The 19394-nt window shown below is 40.0% G+C and overlaps 2 protein-coding genes across 7 annotated transcripts; one reads left to right on the top strand and one right to left on the bottom strand.

Moving 5' to 3' along the window:
- The first annotated feature begins 241 nt into the window (after positions 1-241).
- On the top strand, positions 242-11411 carry si:dkey-96f10.1 (6-phosphofructo-2-kinase/fructose-2,6-bisphosphatase). 3 transcript variants are annotated; one of them, XM_058642923.1, is made up of 14 exons: positions 242-349; positions 4400-4525; positions 5166-5262; positions 5899-5965; positions 6045-6119; positions 6230-6286; positions 6600-6721; positions 7218-7425; positions 7505-7651; positions 7746-7850; positions 7942-8071; positions 9119-9181; positions 9649-9713; positions 10207-11411. In XM_058642923.1, the coding sequence occupies exons 1-14, from the start codon at positions 283-285 to the stop codon at positions 10264-10266; spliced, it is 1389 nt and encodes a 462-aa protein (XP_058498906.1). In that variant the 5' UTR covers positions 242-282; the 3' UTR covers positions 10267-11411. The 3 variants fall into 3 exon arrangements, with proteins under 3 accessions (XP_058498906.1, XP_058498907.1, XP_058498905.1); XM_058642924.1 differs by lacking the exon at positions 242-349 and adding an exon at positions 449-824; XM_058642922.1 differs by lacking the exon at positions 242-349 and adding an exon at positions 2730-3524.
- Positions 11412-13921: 2510 nt separating this feature from the next.
- ndnl2 (necdin-like 2) lies at positions 13922-19320 on the bottom strand. Of its 4 annotated transcripts, none has more exons than XM_058642929.1 (12): positions 19210-19264; positions 19012-19081; positions 18901-18939; positions 18532-18648; positions 18366-18429; positions 17983-18062; positions 17303-17397; positions 16340-16416; positions 15089-15131; positions 14823-14885; positions 14318-14432; positions 13922-14073 (listed from the first exon to the last, which is right to left on the bottom strand). In XM_058642929.1, exons 3-12 carry the CDS (start codon positions 18928-18930, stop codon positions 13990-13992), a joined length of 768 nt encoding a protein of 255 aa, XP_058498912.1. In that variant the 5' UTR covers positions 18931-18939; positions 19012-19081; positions 19210-19264; the 3' UTR covers positions 13922-13989. The 4 variants fall into 4 exon arrangements, with proteins under 4 accessions (XP_058498912.1, XP_058498910.1, XP_058498908.1 ...); XM_058642927.1 differs by having other exon boundaries at positions 18901-18943; positions 19210-19261; XM_058642925.1 differs by lacking the exon at positions 19012-19081 and having other exon boundaries at positions 18901-18943; positions 19210-19320.
- Positions 19321-19394: the final 74 nt, after the last annotated feature.

The raw sequence follows: 19394 nt of genomic DNA, 5'->3' as shown, positions 1-19394 counted from the left end.
ACCTGAGTCTGTGTCTGTCTGTGAGGACCATGTCTGTCTGTCCCTGTGAGGACCAGGTCTGTCTCTGTGAGGACCAGGTCTGTGGACATGGTGTCAGTGACACTGCATTCCATTTAAAGCAACAGATGTTACGTACTGTGGCTTTAATGTGACAGAATCCTGAGACACCATCAGGAGGAGGCAGGGCTTAACCAGAATGACTCGTTTAGCTGGTGTGTGTTTGTGTGTGTCAGCTGAGTCACACACACACACACACACACACTCCTCCAGGAATAGACCAGGATGATGAACGGAGCAGCGGAGGTTTTGCCGCGTGGGGGCGCACTGAGGTTCCTGCAGCGTCCGAACGGTAAGTGACGGCGACACGCACGCGCACACGCAAATATGCGTGCAGAATGAAGCCGTGTGCGCGTGCGTTACCTCGTGGCATTGTGATTGATAAATTTTTTCCGCTCCTCCCCCCTCTCTCTCTCTCACACACACACACGCACGACACACTTATATAAGAGCCGTGAGTATTTTGGGAACGTGCCCACATATGTTCAGAGAGCGAGAGAGGGGTGGCGCGGGTTAAACTCGGCCCTCGTGGTCAGACTGCAGTGACGTCAGAAGGTGACTGTAGTGACGTAAGCGGGTGAGAGAGTGGCGCGCGCTCACTCCCGGAGCAGCCATTGATTTGATATTGAACAGAGACAGAAACAAAGTCACGTGACTCCAGAGTCTGAAGACAGTCGTCATCGTCACTATAATAATAACAATAATGGAGACTAAAGAGACCGCGCGACCACCGAGAGTGAGGCGCGTGCGCTGTGAGAGTAGCAGAGGTGAGGTTAAACCACACACACACACACACACACACACACACACGTTTCGTCCATTACTTGAGAGGACATTACACTGACTTAGATTCATTCCCCATAACATTAGTAATACCTGTACGCGCGCGCGCACACACACACTTGCACGAAGAGCTGCAGTGAAGGAGAAACAGTGACTAATTGTAAAGTCAGAGCTGCAGAGTAACTGAGTTAAAATGTAACTGAGAAACAAAGTGACTGAGTTAAAAAAGTAACTGAAAAACAAAGTAACTGAGTTAAAATGTAACTGTGAAACAAAGTAACTGATTTAAAAAGTAACTGACAAACAAAGTAACTCAGTTAAACTGTAACTGAGAAACCAAGTAGCTAACTGAGTTAAAAAGTAACTGTGTTAAAAAGCAACTGTAAAAATTTTAAAAAGATTAAATGTGAGTAACAAAGTAACAGAGTAAAAAAAATAACAGATTTAAGAAGGGAGTAAACAAGGAACTAAGTAATGACATAACTGAGTTTAAAAGTAACTCAGTTAAAATGTAACAGCGTAAAAAAAGTAACTGAGCAAAAAAGGAAAGTGAGAGGAAGAAGGAAACAAGGAGAGGTGGCAAGGAGACAAAAACAGAACCAAGACGATGATGACAGTGAGAGCTAAGTCTGTGACAGAGTTCTCTAACTCCAGGAGATGGCAGTATTGAACATCATGGTAACACCAGAGAAGAAGAAGAGGATGAGACAGAGGGACAGATAGAAGACACAGTCCTCCTTTACATCTGACGTTAACAGGTTTTCTGTGATCAGATTACAATCAGATAGTTCCTGATGACATGTAAGGACAGGTGTAAATACACCTGAGGACAGACTGTTGTCTGGTCAGAGACATGTTATAACCAGATTGAACAGATCTGTCTGATCACAGGAGACAGAAAAAAGACCTGAGACACTTCAAGACAGAGTGGAAGAGGACACATTTATAAATTTGAATAAAGATCGTGATAATGTTGTGACCTAAATATCGTGATAATACCACAACTTAAATATTGTGATATATTGTGACCTAAATATTGTAATAATATCGCAACTTTAATATTGTGATAATGTCGTGACCTAAATTTCGTGATATCGTATCGTGACATGAAGTGATAATATCGTGATTTAAATATTGTGATCATTTTGTGACTTACATATTGTGATTAAAGATGGTGATAATATTGTGTTTTTTCATTGTATTAGTTAAAGGCGACATAGAATACTTGTATCACACATATATGTTAGTTATGGAGGTCTACTTACATATATTAACATGTTTTCATGATTAAAAACCTCCTAATCGCTGCAAACGAGCCGATCAAAATATCTCCTCACTGACGCTCTCGTCAGCCGCGCTGTTTCAGACCAAACAGTTGCTGTGATTGGCCAGCCAACGAGAGCTTTCCTACTGTCCTGTGATTGGCCAGGTACCTGGAAGTGACGTAATAGATAGGCCAGCGCTCAGATACACAGCTCCCCCTCTGGCACGGTGGATGCTCTGCATCTCAGCAGCTACAACGAGACTAGTTCTTCTTCTTCTTCTGCGGTTGAATGTACGCAACCGGATGTGCCCGGACTAGTGCCCGCACCGGGAGGCGCTACGGTGGTGAGGATTTCTGATGACGACATCAAATTAAGGAAGTGTCGATCCGCTTCGCAGAGCCCAGGAAAACAATACAACACTATTTTCTCAGCAGTGGCTGAACTGTTTGTTCTGAAACTTTAGGGTTTCATAAACGAGGTAATGACGCAGATACACACAAAAACGCAGCGTTAATTGGAGCTTCCGGTCTATGTCACCTTTAATTGAATAAAATAAAACACACGCCCCCTGGTGGTGACCTGCTACACTTGTCCTACTGTCTTCTCAAATCAGGAGACATTTTTTACATAAGCTCGGCTGTTCACAGGCCATGTGACACTGCTTCCTGCTTGACAGGTCAAAGTTCAGAGTGGAGCTCTGTGATTGGTCGATGACAATCACTCTGAGTTTCATCACCACGACAGTAAACGGTGAGTGACAGGTAAGCCGACCAATCACAGACACTCTGACCTCTGCAACCAGCCAAACAGGTGAGGTCATTGACACACGACTTAGGCTCCGCCCACACACACGACACATGGTGTGAGAGTTTAAAACCCTGAACACACACACACACACGCAGAGAGACAGACACACACACTTACACACACACAAGCAGAGAGAGGACAGACACACACACATACAGAGAGAGAGAGAGAGAGAGAGAGAGAGAGAGAGACAGAGAGGACAGACACACACAGGCAGAGAGAGGATAGGCACAGACACATACAGAGAGAGAGAGAGACAGAGAGGACAGACACACACACACATGCAGAGAGAGAGAGAGAGACAGAGAGGACAGACACACACAGGCAGAGAGAGGATAGGCACAGACACATACAGAGAGAGAGAGAGACAGAGAGGACAGACACACACACACATGCAGAGAGAGAGAGACAGAGAGGACAGACACACACAGGCAGAGAGAGGATAGGCACAGACACTCACTATCTCCCTCTCTCACACACACACACACACACAGACAGACACAGGGTTAGCAGCCATAATGATGTCAGCGACTCACAGAACACTGACTCAGAATCCTCTGGAGAAAATCTGGGTCCCATCAATGAAAAATAGATTGAGCAAACGCAGAGGCTGTGAGTACACACACACACACACTACCACGCACACACACACACACTACCACGCACACACACACACACACACACACACACAGATAAGAGAAAAGTCTTTCAAACTAGTTACACCTGCTTTATAGCGCAGATATCTGCCCATGTGTGTGTGGACCAGTGGGACATTCACCCCAAAAGGTCAGCGTGTCCACCACGTGTCCCAACGACGACCCACTTTATGAACAAACTGTTTTCCTTCATTTCTCATTTTTCTTACAGGAAAAAAAAATCTCATGCTTTTTAATGCAGAGGTTTCACCTTAAAGGGATAGTTCAGGATTTTTGAAGCACTGAAATCTTTGGGGACCAGTCTGAGTCAGAGTCACTCACTCTGGCTGCCACCAGCAGGAGACACAAGGAGAAGCTGATTTTATATCTAAATTTTATATCTATATCTATGTCTATATCTGTTCACGTCTTTATCTCACTCTCCCACACCAAAGTCCATAGAGAGAATCTGTGATTTTAGCTCGCGGGGACACAGGAGCTGCTGGTCCTCTGCTGCCTCGTGTAGTCACTTTGTGTCACTGAGGTCAATCTAAACCAATCATTTTAGAAGCCGAATTCACAAAATAAGACATTTGAACTTAGTGATGGAGGCAGCAATGGATATAAAACTCCAGTGTATGTGTGATGTTAAAATCACTGATTTTCTCTATGGGGTTTGGTGTGGGAGAGTGTAGATATTGTACATTTAAACTGATGTAGATGTTATTACTAAATCTGGTTTTTTTTGGTGTTCCTATTGGCAGCCATGTTTTTAACTGTGCTGTGTCACTGCCATTAACCCTCATCACTGTATTGGACCTGCATTATTCATGTGTGTGTGTTTGTGTGCAGCGTCGGTGCCTCAGTTCACTAACTCACCCACCATGATCGTGATGGTCGGTCTTCCAGCACGAGGGAAGACCTACATCTCTAAGAAGCTGACCAGATACCTGAACTGGATCGGAGTCACAACCAAAGGTATCGAGCTTCACACGTTCACATGTAACATTTAACAACAGAAGCTGCTTCACATGAAACATCAGTGTAAATATAATCAAAAATGTTGAGATAAAGATAAGTGAGTGGTTTATACACACATATTTATACACATGTTTGTATAAAGCAGAAAAAACTAATTTTCTTTACTAAAAATTACATTCAGAATATTTTATTATGATGGTGCAGTCCACCTTAAAATAACTCTCAGAAATAGAAAATAATCAAATTCTCGCAACAAATGAGTGTTTTGTTATCACACAGTTGATTTACATGACATTTGTAGAGTTTAATTCACAATAACATCGTGAATTTCAGTCATTTTGGTTTGAATAATGTGACAGGAAGTGTTTATGTGCTGAGTTTGGATTGTTTCCTGTTTGACTGTCACCAGGTGGCAGCATTTAGTTAGTGACAGAAGTGGTGAAATTTACGATGTTTCTTGAATGCATCTCAACGTGCCATGAACCCTGCGTTACTTTCAGCAGTTTAAAATATTCAAATATTGGACTAAGAATAACATTGAATATTACAAATATTTAATTTGCCAGTGATGCTAGTCCCTCTCTAAATGTAGATTTTGTTTTTGTGCCGCACAATAACGCGTATTTCTCATTCACAGTGTTCAACGTGGGTCAGTATCGCAGAGACGCGACACAAGTGTACAACAGCTATGAGTTCTTCAGCCCCGACAACACGGAGGCCATGAAGATTCGCAAGTATGAACATGTTTTACGCCAACGTAACGCAAATGTAACTGTGCTAAACAGTACAGTTTAAAAGATTAATCAGATATTTGAAAGGTGTGTCCGTTTATATATTTTACAACTATTAACTTAAAATGATATCGCATTTTTCACAGAATTTCAAAATAAGTGTTTGTGTTGACATGGAACGGTATAAATTTCATGCAAAATTAATCTATGACTAAACAAACCTCTTAGCTAAGTGACTTGCCACAAGAAATGGACCGGAGGGCCACTAGTGGCCCGTGGACCACGAGTTTGAGACCTCTGTTTTCAAGATATTCATTTATTGTGACCAAAAAATCTCAATCCAGTGTTCAACCTGATATAATTATTATTATTATTATTATTTTCATCAAAGCTTTGTTTCATGCATGTTATTTTAAATATAAATACACACAACAAAAATCTCACATGACCCATCTGAGGGCCCACGATCCACATTTTGGGAACCACTGGTTTATAAAAAAACAAAAGAGCGAGGAAATTTTTTCCTTATCAGGATTTTTTTAAAAGTTTTTAAGGGTTAGTTGTGATGGTAAGTGAATTCATGACGTCAAAGATTGTCCTCACTAAAATGCTAATACAAACGTGTGTGTGGTCTCTCAGAGCGTGTGCACTCACCGCACTCAAAGACGTGTGTGATTACTTCACCAAAGAGCGGGGACAGGTCGCGGTGAGTGGACAGTGGGACACTAACGATGCTTGAGGACACATTTATGTTTCAGTCTGACGTGGTTTTTTTATTCTTGAAGGTTTTCGATGCGACCAACACGACCCCCGATCGCAGAGAGGTCATTCGCAATTTTGCCAAAGAAAATGGTTACAAGGTCGGTTTTTATTTTATAACAGACTTAAAAAAGACTTAAATATAAATAAATTAAAGGAAGAAATAGCATTTTTACACCATTAAGTGTGTTAAATGTGTCTTTGTTTTCAGGTTTTCTTTGTGGAGTCGTTGTGTGACGATCCAGAAATCATTGCTGAGAATATTAAAGTAAGTGTGTGTTCGTTTGCATTCATTAGATTTTATTCTTTATTATTACTGACTGCAGTCTGACTAAGTGTTTTCATGCAGGAGTAATCAGACTATGAATTACATGATCCAGGTATGTTAGTCCGACTAAGACCAGCTGGATTTTAGTCAGACTAACATGTTTACATGACAAAGAAAAGTGAGTTATTGTCTTAGTCTGAATAAAATCTGACTTCTACCTCTGACGCTGTTTGGATGAGAAATGTTTGTTTATTTAAAAACATGTAAAATATCATTTAAAAACCTCTCTCTCTCTCTCTCTCCCCCCCTCAAGCAAGTGAAGCTGAGTAGTCCAGACTACATAGACTGCGACAAAGACGAGGCTGTGGACGACTTCCTGAAGAGGATCGAATGTTACAAGTTGACTTACGTCCCTCTGGACGACGACAACGACAGGTGACACACCATCGCTGTTTAACAATCGCGATATTATCGCTCTACGACTCGAGACGACTGAAACGTGTAAATGGAACGGGATAGCAAGCACGCGTTATTGATCAGCTGCTCGTAAACTTCGTCAAGAAGTGTCAAACCTTCTGATGTTCAACCTCTCTGGTTCGTGTAACTCAAAGGCGAGGGTTACCAGAGCGACGTCGCAATACGTTTTAAAATATTTACTATATTCATCGTCCCAAACACGTAAAGAAAAACCCGGCAGGATCAGTTGACGTTAATACTTTAACTTCAACGGTAAAAGGCTACGTTTGTTAGCCGTCACGCTAGGGAGCATAAACATTTGATCGAGTAACCATTTGTGTATAAGCAAAATTACCCACAATCCGCTGAGCACGCACGTTTTTACCAGGCTTTTTAAAATGGGGTTAATTCAAGAACACAAGTGTTTAAATATTTATTTATTAAACTTCCCGTTTCTGTCCTCGTCCTCCCGCAGGCACCTGTCCTACATTAAGATCATTAACGTGGGCAGTCGGTACCTGGTGAACCGGATCCAGGACCACATCCAGAGCAGAATCGTCTACTACCTCATGAACATCCACGTCACGCCCAGATCCATCTACCTGTGTCGCCACGGAGAGAGCGAGCTCAACCTCGTGGGCCGAATCGGAGGAGACTCTGGACTGTCCACACGTGGGGCCAAGGTGTGTGTGTGTGTATTGTGTTACTTTAGCCCCACCTCTGTCTCTCAGCTAACGTCCAGCCTGTTTGTTGACCGGTCAGTATGCCAGCTCTCTGGGCTCATACATGCGTGGACAGAGCATCAGAGACCTGAAGGTGTGGACGAGTCACATGAAGAGAACCATCCAGACTGCAGAGGCTCTGGGAGTCCAGTACGAACAGTGGAAGGCCCTCAATGAGATTGACGCTGTGAGTATGAACACATGAAACCAGGAAACACATGACACCATGACAACATGGAAACCATGACACACATGAAACCGCGTGCGTGTGTGTCTCTCAGGGTGTGTGTGAGGAAATGTCCTACGAGGAGATCCAGGAGAATTACCCAGAAGAGTTTGCTCTAAGGGACCAGGACAAATATCGTTACCGTTACCCCAAAGGAGAGGTGAGTGTCCCCGCCCCCTCATCGTGTCCCCGCCCACTTTTCCTTGCGTCTGTCTGACGTTTTATACACCCCCTGTCTGTGTGTGGAACAGTCTTACGAGGACCTGGTCCAGCGTCTGGAGCCCGTCATCATGGAGCTGGAGCGGCAGGAGAACGTCTTGGTCATCTGTCACCAGGCTGTGATGAGATGTTTACTCGCCTACTTCCTGGACAAGAGTGCTGGTGAGGAAACAAACAAACAAACGAAAAACAACGCATTACATGTTTGTAAAACTGTGACAAACTGAGGCTCGAAACACATGATTCCCAAACTGTGAAACAGTGGTTTTATTTGATCTAAGAATTTATTGGGGGATATAAAGAACAGCTCATTATTTAGCAGTCAGTCTGTTGGTGGATATAGAGAACAGCTCATTATTTAGCAGTCAGTCTGTTGGTGAATACAGAGAACAGCTCATTATTTGGCAGTCAGTCTGTTGATGCATATAGAGAACAGCTCATTTTTTGGCAGTCAGTCTGTTGATGCATATAGAGAACAGCTCACTATTTGGCAGTCAGTCTGTTGGTGAATACAGAGAACAGCTCATTATTTGGCAGTCAGTCTTTTGATGCATATAGAGAACAGCTCATTTTTTGGCAGTCAGTCTGTTGATGCATATATAGAACAGCTCATTATTTGGCAGTCAGTCTGTTGATGCATATAGAGAACAGCTCATTTTTTGGCAGTCAGTCTGTTGATGCATATAGAGAACAGCTCACTATTTGGCAGTCAGTCTGTTGGTGAATACAGAGAACAGCTCATTATTTGGCAGTCAGTCTTTTGATGCATATAGAGAACAGCTCATTTTTTGGCAGTCAGTCTGTTGATGCATATATAGAACAGCTCATTATTTGGCAGTCAGTCTGTTGATGCATATAGAGAACAGATCATTATTTGGCAGTCAGTCTGTTGGTGAATACAGAGAACAGCTCATTATTTGGCAGTCAGTCTTTTGATGCATATAGAGAACAGCTCATTTTTTGGCAGTCAGTCTGTTGATGCATATATAGAACAGCTCATTATTTGGCAGTCAGTCTGTTGATGCATATAGAGAACAGATCATTATTTGGCAGTCAGTCTGTTGGTGGATATCGAGAACAGCTCACTATTTGGCAGTCAGTCTGTTGGTGCATTGAGAACAGCTCATTATTTTGTAGTTTTTGGGTGGAATAAACTAAAGCAGAGGTTTAGGTGTGAAAGTAAATGGTCTTTTTTGTTGTTGCTGTCAGGTGAGCTTCCGTACCTGAAGTGTCCTCTGCACACAGTCCTGAAACTCACCCCAGTCGCCTATGGTCAGTATCTCTTGTTCTTCATAATGTTCATTCTTACAAATTCTGATGTCCTCTTTTGTCAATAACAGCACATGAACTCCTGTGAACCTGCACCACTTTGGTTTACTCCAGTGGTTTCCAAACATTCTAGTTGAGATTTATGTGTATATGTTGTTAATAACATGCATGAAATTAAGTTTTCATTTATCTGGAGCCAAATCGCAACATAAATCATGAAAAGATTTAAGTTGTAACATCTTATGTTACATATCTGCAACTCATATTTTGAATCGGTAAATAAATCATTTTCAGGATACGTTTTGTAAATTCACTGAAACAAATCTTGCAACACTCTCCCGTGACCCATGAATAGGTCCCCACCCAGTGTTTGAACCACAGGTGTACTAGAGGGAACTAACTGTAACACTTATAAAACCACATTGTTTCAGTCATTGTGTTTGATGGTTTGTGTGTTTTTTCTCTCTCAGGTTGTAAAGTGGAGTCTGTTTTCCTCAACATCGAAGCTGTGAATACACACAGAGACAAACCAGGGGTAATTCATTCATTCATTCACTCATTCATAAACACACATCATCGTGTCCCCGCCCACTTTGGTGCGACTTTATTGGAGGTCAATTCTAAAATCTGGTGTCAGATTCTAGTTTCACATTTTACTGCGACAGTGGTTCCCAAAGCGTGGGCGTAGTGGAAATTTTACAGGGAATTTTTAGCCATTTTTTAAATATTTAAAACAAACCATTAACGCAACACTTTTTGAGACGTAAGTCAGGAAATATTTGCTCCAATTCCTAAATTTGGGAATTTTTTTGAGCTTAATCTCTTCTTAATCTCTTAAACAGGTGAAACCTAAACTTCATAAATGCAAAGGAAAAGTTTCCTACTTGGAATATTACCAAAATTCACAATTTTCCCATGGAAAGTTCCTGGAATTTGACTGCTAGCCTCAGCAGCTTTAAAGGTGCAGTGACAGCAGTTTTTCAGCTCATACCTGGTTCTTTTGTCCTTGCGTTTGTCTTTTGTCTCAGAATGTGGACGTGGACAGAGACACAGCGGAGGCTTTAGGGACGGTGCCCGATCACATCTAGATGAGGAGGAGGCGGAGTCAGGTTCTAATGATCCAACCTGATGGGAAAAGAGTGGCCTTTTAAAAAAATAATAATAATTCATCATCATCACTGTTATTGTTATTATAATTATTGTGGTGGTGGAAAGTTCCTTCTGTAGCAGCCTGTTTAAATTGTAAATGCACTTTATGATGCAGCGCACAAAAGTCCCACGCTGTGTGGCTAACAGTCAGTTAGCCTAGCATAGCATTAGAAAATAAATGAAAGTAGCCAGACTTTGTTTAAAGGCAATAACATTTTTAGCAGCTCATCCAAAAACAGCCAGAGTTTGTGTAAACATCCAAAAAAGAAAAACGTTTTGAACACGTCGTCTGTGGTTCAACCGTTTAAGTCGTGAAAGCGTGGTTTCAATGGTTACTAGGGAGCTATGACTCCGGCTACGACGTGTGGCTAACGCAAGGAATGTAAATTCTAAACTTTATAGAAAATAATTAGAATATTTACTTAACATCTGCTGATAAGTTTATGTCATTGGGGTCCGCAATTTAAAATGTTTTAATTTTTGTTTTTATTTTCCACTTAAAATGTTGTGAATTACGATTTTAAATCGACTGTCCTGGAAAAACACCTTAGCCAAAAGCGCTATCGGTAGCTAAGTCTGTACGACCACAAACTAGCTTTTTTGGTAAACTGACCACAGTTAGACTAAGCTAAACTAACTAGCTGTAAATTTAGCACGTGAATGTTTTAATCCGTCTTGAACATGAACTGAGCCGTAGAAGCGTTAGCGTATTTGGTATTTTAACTTTCCGATACCATGACGTGCCTCACGCAGAAATTAGCATCTGAGGGCAAAGGTCAATATTACAGTATATACATATAATATTTAGACTTCCTGTGTCGACAACAAAATCTAAAAGTTTTCTGTTTTCTGTTCAACGTTGACGTCAAATCAAAAACTAACACAGACGTCCTGGTTCTACCTGAAGTCTAATAAGAAGTAATAATATATTGCATAGCCACCAGGGGGCTACTACTTCTACGTCTCACTTGAGTTTTAATAGAAATTCACGATCCGATTTTCACCGGAAACCTGATTTATTTTTTTGCAAGCATTAACCCGTCAAAATAAAGTTCCACCAGGTTTGAGACTTTTTTTTTTTTTTTTTAAATAAAACACGTTTTCACTTTATATTGTTTTAGTAGGTTTTCTTCGAAATAAAATCCATGTTTTTAATGTGCACATATTTCATTTTAGTCGTTCACCTTTATTGTGCAGCTAATCAACCTGCCTTTCAAAATAAAAGCCACTGACTTCGGCTTTTTTTTTAGTAGTTCCTGTCTTTTTTTGCCACGTGGCACTTACTCTGAATAAATAACATACACGTTTTTATGTCTTTTCATTTTAGTCATCGTTTTACAACTATCCCGAAATATTAGCGATGGCATGAAGTAGTCGTGCAAATCGGGTTTCCGGTAGCGGATCAAGTGGCGACTTCAAGATTCAACCGTTGATTTGTTGACATTTTGTGGAGGATTTCGGTTTCTTAAACACAAACTAGTCGCATGTTCCGTTTGTTGTCAGAACTCTGGGATTTTCCAACTCCGACATTGGATTCCAAAATGGCTACCAAAGTACAAACACTGCAACAGTTAATCAGTTGTGCGCATAGTATCGTTTGATTTCTATTTGCGAACAATGTGACTACACTGTTTGAGTGAGCGTTGGTAGCAACAGGTATCGCTAACAATGGCTAGCCCAGGATTATACATAGTTTTTTTACGACTCAATGTAAATGGAACAGTGTAGAAACAAAACCTGAAGTTTTTATAGAGATTACGCCTCATGTAGCTTCAAATACACATTAACTATGCAACATGTGTGTGTGGTCGCACACGCAATGTGTGAACAGTTGTACGTTTTTAAAAATGGAAACAAAGGGAAACTGGTGCAATATTAATAATTACTGTACAACACGTTAGTTCTTCCTTTATGTTTGATTGTATTGTACGACTCTCAGACTGAAACGTCAGTGATGTGTTTCCGATCTCTGTTACGTAAAGTTCCGGACACTCTCCGGGTTACCTGAACACACCGTCACTGCTCCTGATTAGCTGGTACCACGAGGTGGCACCATTGTCCACTCTGGTCCGATTCTGAAAGAGGCGGAGTCAAGTTCAACGTCACCCGAGCAGACGACAGTGAAAGATTGAAGTTTTCGTTAATACGGCTCCACCTGCTCAGAAACCACGGTCACAGCAGAAGCAAAACAAACATTACAAATAAACAAAAAAAACATTATAAATCAAACTTTAAACGTTTTAAAAATCACATATTTAAAAGAAATGACAAATAATCAAATAAAAGTACAGCCAATACATTTTAAGAGATACACAAAGAAAACAAATACATATTTGACAATTTTCTTCTTCCCATCTGATAAAATATAACTGTTTAATAACAAATAACAGATACTATTTAATCTACATTTTATTTACAGTCATTTCAATAAAACATCTGTATGAACTAAATAAAATAGGTCATCAAAAAAAACAAAAATAAAGTGACTTAACGTTGATTAAGTTTGAGAACAAAAATGTGTCATTTGTAATAATCGGCCAAGAAATGGCAAATATGGTCCCAGTTAACGTCTACCTCGATCAACACTTTTAAGTATTGAGTTAATTATTATTCTCAGCTACAAAGCACACAACTGTGTAATGCATAATTGGTCAATGCCGATGAATCATCCGACATTTAAGATGACACTTGTACGTGTGAAAATGATTAAAATACCATTTATGGGAAACTGCATCTTATTTTAAGCCAGAGTGTAAACACTCGCTGTCCACTGTATTAGGTACACGAACACTATTCACAACAGTGATTTTTCCAGGAGTCTGGTGAGTGTAGGTGTGTTTCAGTCATCGCAGTGATTCGTGTAAACGTAAGTCAGCTTTCCTGATGCTGGCAGCAGGTAACAGTTGTGGCGCCACCTGCTGCTTGTACTAGACAACCAAAGGTGCTTTTTAAGATTGGAGAAAAACTGATGCTGAAAATATTCAGGAACAGGAACGCACATTCGAACATGTTTACTTAATAATGTGCTGTTCTGTTTTCTGTGTGATCGTGTGACTGTGTGTGTCTGTGTGTGTGTGTAAGGAAGTCAATGAAAATATGATGTCAATCAAACAAATGACTGATGTTAAATAATCAGTAACTTTATTTTTGGAACTTGTTCTTGTTTTAAGTTCAGACAATAAAATAAAACATGGGAAAATAAAAATGTGTCGTCTGTCAAATTAAATGTCACTCTACAAAATAACACAAGCACTTCGATACGTGTATGTGAATACAGTATGTGTGTGTGGGGTTAGTTACACACACACACATATATATACATATATGTACACATATATATGTATATATGTACAAATGTGTGTGTATCTATGTACGTGTGTGTATATATATATACATACATATATATATACACACGCACATATATATACATACATACACACATATATAAATAAATAAAGATACACATGTAGTATAAATGTATTTATTAGGGCTGCAACTAACTGAACAAAATCACACAAACTGGTTGAATTATTAAAAGAAAAACACACTAAAACTGATTTAATCGATTAGTTTTTGCAGCCCTAATTTACACACACACACACGTATATATGACAGCATGTGTAAATGTCAGTGTGTCCAGGAGTAAAAAGAACAAACATGGATCATGTGTTGCTGTTGTTGCTCGGCTGTGATGAGTGAGCGACTCTGTACTGTTGACTCCAACTCTGAGGCTGCTGATCATGAAGCTGGAGACAGACAGACAAACAGAGAGATGAATTAATGATAAATCATGACCTTTCATGAAACTTTTTAAAGCCAAACATTAAACTTGTTTATTTAGACTTCATTTCTTTGTGAGTGACTGCCAAATAATGAGCTATTCTCTACATCCACTAACAGACTGACTGCCAAATAATAAACAGAAACCACTAGACTTTCCTATCCTGACTTTAAGCCCCCTGCTGGTCACCACATGAATGAGTCACTTACTTCACCCATGAACTCCAGGAGTTTGACCTTTGACACTTCCAGGTTGGCTCGTTGACCCCAGCGTAACTCATGCTCAATTGGATCTGTGTGAGGGATTCGCACAAACTCCAGATACCTACACGCACGCACGCACACAGACACACACAGTATCAAGAAAATTCTTGGATAGATCGACATCGATTGTGACTGAAAAGTGATCGTGACCCACAGTCGCTGACGTCGTGTGAACCTGAACCCGAGACAACACGAGATCATACGAGTGTGAAAAGACACTGTTGGGAGTTTGGAGTCGTGATCCAGACTCTGGTTCTGGTTCTGCTCCTCCCTCCCGTTGCTCTATGGTGTGGTATAAACCCGAGTCTATGGTCTGACAGACACTGGCTCTGATCACACCACTTGTACACAAATACACACTCTGACTCAGGCTGGACTTGAACCTGCGACCCTTTGACCTTCTGACCTCAGTTCCACTGTGGTTGACCACTGAGCTACAGGTTTCTCTCACCTTTGACGAACAAACTCATCTGTGATCACTTTCTTCACGTCTCCAAACTCCGGGTGTTTCTCTCTGTGGACGTTTGAAGTCGTCATGTGACATTTAAATACAGATTTAAACCAAATAAAGATTAAAGATCATGTTCAATTGTTTGTGATTTAAAAAGATGATCAGTTAATGTGATGGGTGTTAGTTAAGTTAGCCAAGTTAATGTGACTGTTCATTCATAATTATATTAAAAAAAGATCAAATCAAACCTATAAAATAAAACTCACCCAGGGTCGACACGGAGTTTCTTTAGAATGTTCCAGATGAGAGCTACAAATCAATAAAACACACTTATTTTCCTTACGTGCAACAAAATGATGCTGAAAAAAACAAAATCCTCCTAAAACTACAAATACAAATGAATCAATAAAATCAACGTGTGGTCCTGGAAACTGATGATCAACCAATTCTTCTTCTAATAATCTACGGCAGGCGGTAAAAGCAACACTGCCCCCCACAGGAAGCAGCTGGGACTGAACAAGTACTTTAAAGATTCAAACTGCAGGAGGCGCGATGTTTTTCTTAAAGCAGAAATGTTTGTGAAATGAAACTATTTCAGATAAAATAATCTTTTCCAGACAGAAGAAAACATGTTTGTTTGTCACAGATCTTTTTAAATATATTAATCAAATGAAAATGAGAATAATTATGTAAAAAAGTATCATATCAAGTTTTATATTCTCATTTCTTTGATCCATAATTTCATTAAAGTGGAGATAGAACCAAAACATGGGGGGGGGGGGGGAGTCATTATCATCATAATTGTTGATCAGTGTTTGTCAAATGTCTGTTTTTGTCCACAAACTAAAATGATTCAGTTTTAATGATTTTATGGAGCAAAGAAAACAGAAAATATTCACATTTAAGAAACTGAAAAATCAAACTGCTTTGAATTAGTAAAAAAAAAAAAAAAAACACAGCACAGGCTTTAAAAGGCCTTGAATTATGACTCTTTTACATCACACAGATCTGACTCTTCTGACTTCATAGCTCCTCCTCAAAGTGGGCGGAGTCATCGTATCACATCTGCGTGAAACGGCCTTGACATGCTTTTTCTACGCGACACAAACACAAACTAGTGACTTGCAGTTGCAGTTGTTTTGGGTGAAAGTGAATCATTAAAAAGATTTGTTGACAGAATGGTTCAGACCTTCAGACTCCGTCTGATTTTAAAGTCTTAACCTTATCTACAGTTGGACATTGTTGGTCTTCAGTGACGACACTCTCTGACCAATCAGAGGCCGGCAGTCAGATGACTTCACAGTTTAGTATTGGCTCAGCTGAACCTCGTCTGAGCAGGAACTGAAAAAAACAGCAGGTACTAGGTTCTATCTCTGATGACGAGAAACAAGTCGAGTTGTGATAGAAGTGTGTAGTGGAAAAGCATCACTACAGAGGCGGCCATTTTGCAATACTGTAAACAATGGTCAGTCACATTTGTTAGACGGGATTAGTGTGAGGTGGTTTGATAAACTCACTTTCTCTGACGACGCCTCCTTTCATGAAAATAACACCAAGGACGACGAACAGCAGAGCCGTCTTTGGATTAGAGGGACTGCAAACACACACACACACACACACACACACACACACACACACACACACGCACACGCACACACACACACGCACGCACACAGACACACACGGGTTAGGGTCTAACCCTAACTTCACATCAACATGCATGACTAGAAGGGATATTGCATTGACTTACATTCATTTGCTGGAGACTTACTCTAACCTTAACGATAAATTACTACTGACCTAACCCTAACCTTAAAACATATCTTCATTAAAAGTTTTTTTAATTGTTTACCAAAATCTACGGAGAATAATTAATATACAAATGCAAAAATTAAACAGTATATCAGGTTTTAAACATGTGTCTCCTGACAGTTTGTTTAAAAAGCGAGTCCACGCACACACACAAAGTTTGGGTTCACTGGTTCTGATATTTATATTTTTTATATACTTACAGAAAAGTCATCAACTGTCAGTCAAGAGTTTTTCTTATTACATTACATGTCATTTAGCAGACGCTTTCATCCAAAGCAACTTACAATGGAATTGAGTACAATCAGCCAGGGGTGGAGTCGAACTTGCGACCATGTCTTTCACACAGGGTACCGGTCTTAACCACTGTGCCACTCCAGCCCCTCTTATCTCGTCACTGCAGACGCAACCGTGTTTGGCCACGCCCCCCAACTATGTTAATGACCGTCAGGGTTTTCAAGTAATTTTCAATCATTTGCCACAATATTTGACCCAGCACATTCTCTCTGTCTCACACAAAAACACATAGAGACAAACTAAAAAGCCTATTAGGTCCATGATCTCAACTCAACAGGAAGTCAGTCATTTTGAATTTGGCAACCATTTTGGCAACGTCTGAACACATTAATCAGAGAGAGAGAGACATGGAGAGTGAGAGAGAGGAAACTGACCTGATCTGTGAGCATCCATCAACCGCCTCCAACTTATTGACGAGGATGTAGATGTGATTTTTGGTGTCGATTTCGACCAGTTTCAGACCAAAAACCTGGAACAAAGAGCAGAGGAAAACAAACATTACAAGTAAGAACGAGGACCGACGTCACACCTGAGCCGAGTGCATTACAAATATCCTGTAAGCATTCAGTTCCATGGAGCAAAGAAAGAAACCAGAACATATTCACATTCACGACACTAAAGACAGTGGTTTTAATTGTTGAAAAGTGATTAATAATAAATAAATTAGTCTAGAGACATGAAACTGACCTTCACTGATCAGGAAGTAATCAAGAACATGTTGATTTTCTTTATTAAAACAGTCTGTGAAGCTTCAAAACATCTACATTTCTCAAATAAATACTTTCTCTTTGACATCATATGACAACATGAAATCTTCTGAAAGACATTGTATCATCAGCAAAGAAAAGAATAGAAAATGTGGCCAGAACCATCCTTTTTTTAACCTACAGGGGGGAGCAGAGCATTACACTAACAAACCAACGTGACTTCTTTGTTCTTTGCAAAGGAACCAGAAAATATTCCCATTTAAGAAGCGGGTAAAAAATCTTGTTTTAATGTTTAACAAAAACATTCAAACTGATAAAAACAGTTGTGAGCGTCAGACTGAACAAACCTGCTCAAACGTCTGCGTCGCTCTCTTCATGATCTCGGGGTAAACGGTCCTGTATTCCTTCACCACGTTTTTTATCAGATCTGAGAGGAAAGAAGAAAAAAGAAGACGATATAAAGGTGATATATGTTGTTTTATATCACCAGGGATGCGTATTTAAATACTGGCTTGATTATAAAAAACAGCAGCAAGTATTTAGTGAATGGACATCGTGTGTTTGCAGAAGTGATGAAATGAACAAAGTTTTTTTCCTTCACCCTGCATGGTCTCTTGTGTCTAAAGTTAAAGATTCAATGTTTTTTTAAAAAGGTCCAACTGGAATCTAATGATTGCAAGAGGAAGGAGAAATCTACAAATCCAACTTTCACTGTAAAGACTGTCTTCACCTGCTCGTCTGACGGGAATCTTCTTCTGCTGCTTGACCAGGAAATACTGCACCACCTCAGCTGTCTGCAGCAAAACATGGAGGACACGACATTTTAAACAAAACACTGACAAACTGAGGGTTCCTGCGTGTGTGTGCCTGTGTGTTCGCCTGTGTGTGCATGTTACCTTGTAGTCAACCTGATCAGATGTGAAATTCTCCAGCGCTCTCTGCACCTGTGACGTACTCGGCTGAGTGAAGGTCACGTCGTTGTCCTCCTGAGTTGCTGTGACGTCATGTTGTCTCTGCATGGACAAAAACACTGACGCGTCATCATCATCATCAACAACAACACCACCACCACTACTCTAATAATCATGTACATTGTCCCTGTGAACGAAATCAATGAAATTAAAATACATACATGTAATTTTGTCCATACTATTACTGTCTGTAAGTGTGTATGTTAAACATTATGTATACGTATGTAGCCTAGTACTACTACTTTAAAAAGTAAGTAAATAAAGCTGAAAAATTACGTCATGAGTGAGACTTACTGCTGTGGACTGTCTCTTCCTCTGCGTCATGTCCTCACACTGTCTGACAAACACAAAACATTTTTAAACATTTTACCTTTCATTTTTTACCTCAAATGAACCGTTTTTCACCGTTAATTCTTTTTATTTTGACGCTGAACGACAGAAACACACGCGGAAGTGACGGTTTGTCCGTTTAAAGCTAAATTAGCGTCAACGAGAGAAACAAACAGCATTAGAAGAATGAAATTCAGCTAAGATGTAAGTTAAAATGTTCCTGAAATAAAGAAAATTCTAAACAAAAGAGAAAAATAAGTAAATAATTCTCACCTATCCCTTGTTTTGTTTTTTCAGACGAATTCCCGCTGCTGCGGTTGAAGTCGCGCGTTAATGACGTAGTTCCTTTTCCCGACCTTTATCGAAGTTCCTTATTTATTTATATTGCGAATATTATTATTATTATTATCATAATTAGCACGATAATTTATTTATTTATTGTCTTTAATGAACGTTAA

The sequence above is a fragment of the Solea solea genome, chromosome 11, assembly GCF_958295425.1.
Source record: "Solea solea chromosome 11, fSolSol10.1, whole genome shotgun sequence".
NCBI classification, from domain to species: domain Eukaryota; kingdom Metazoa; phylum Chordata; class Actinopteri; order Pleuronectiformes; family Soleidae; genus Solea; species Solea solea.
The sequence above is the reverse complement of the archived record's forward strand: the minus strand, read 5'-3'. Positions and strand labels throughout refer to the sequence as shown.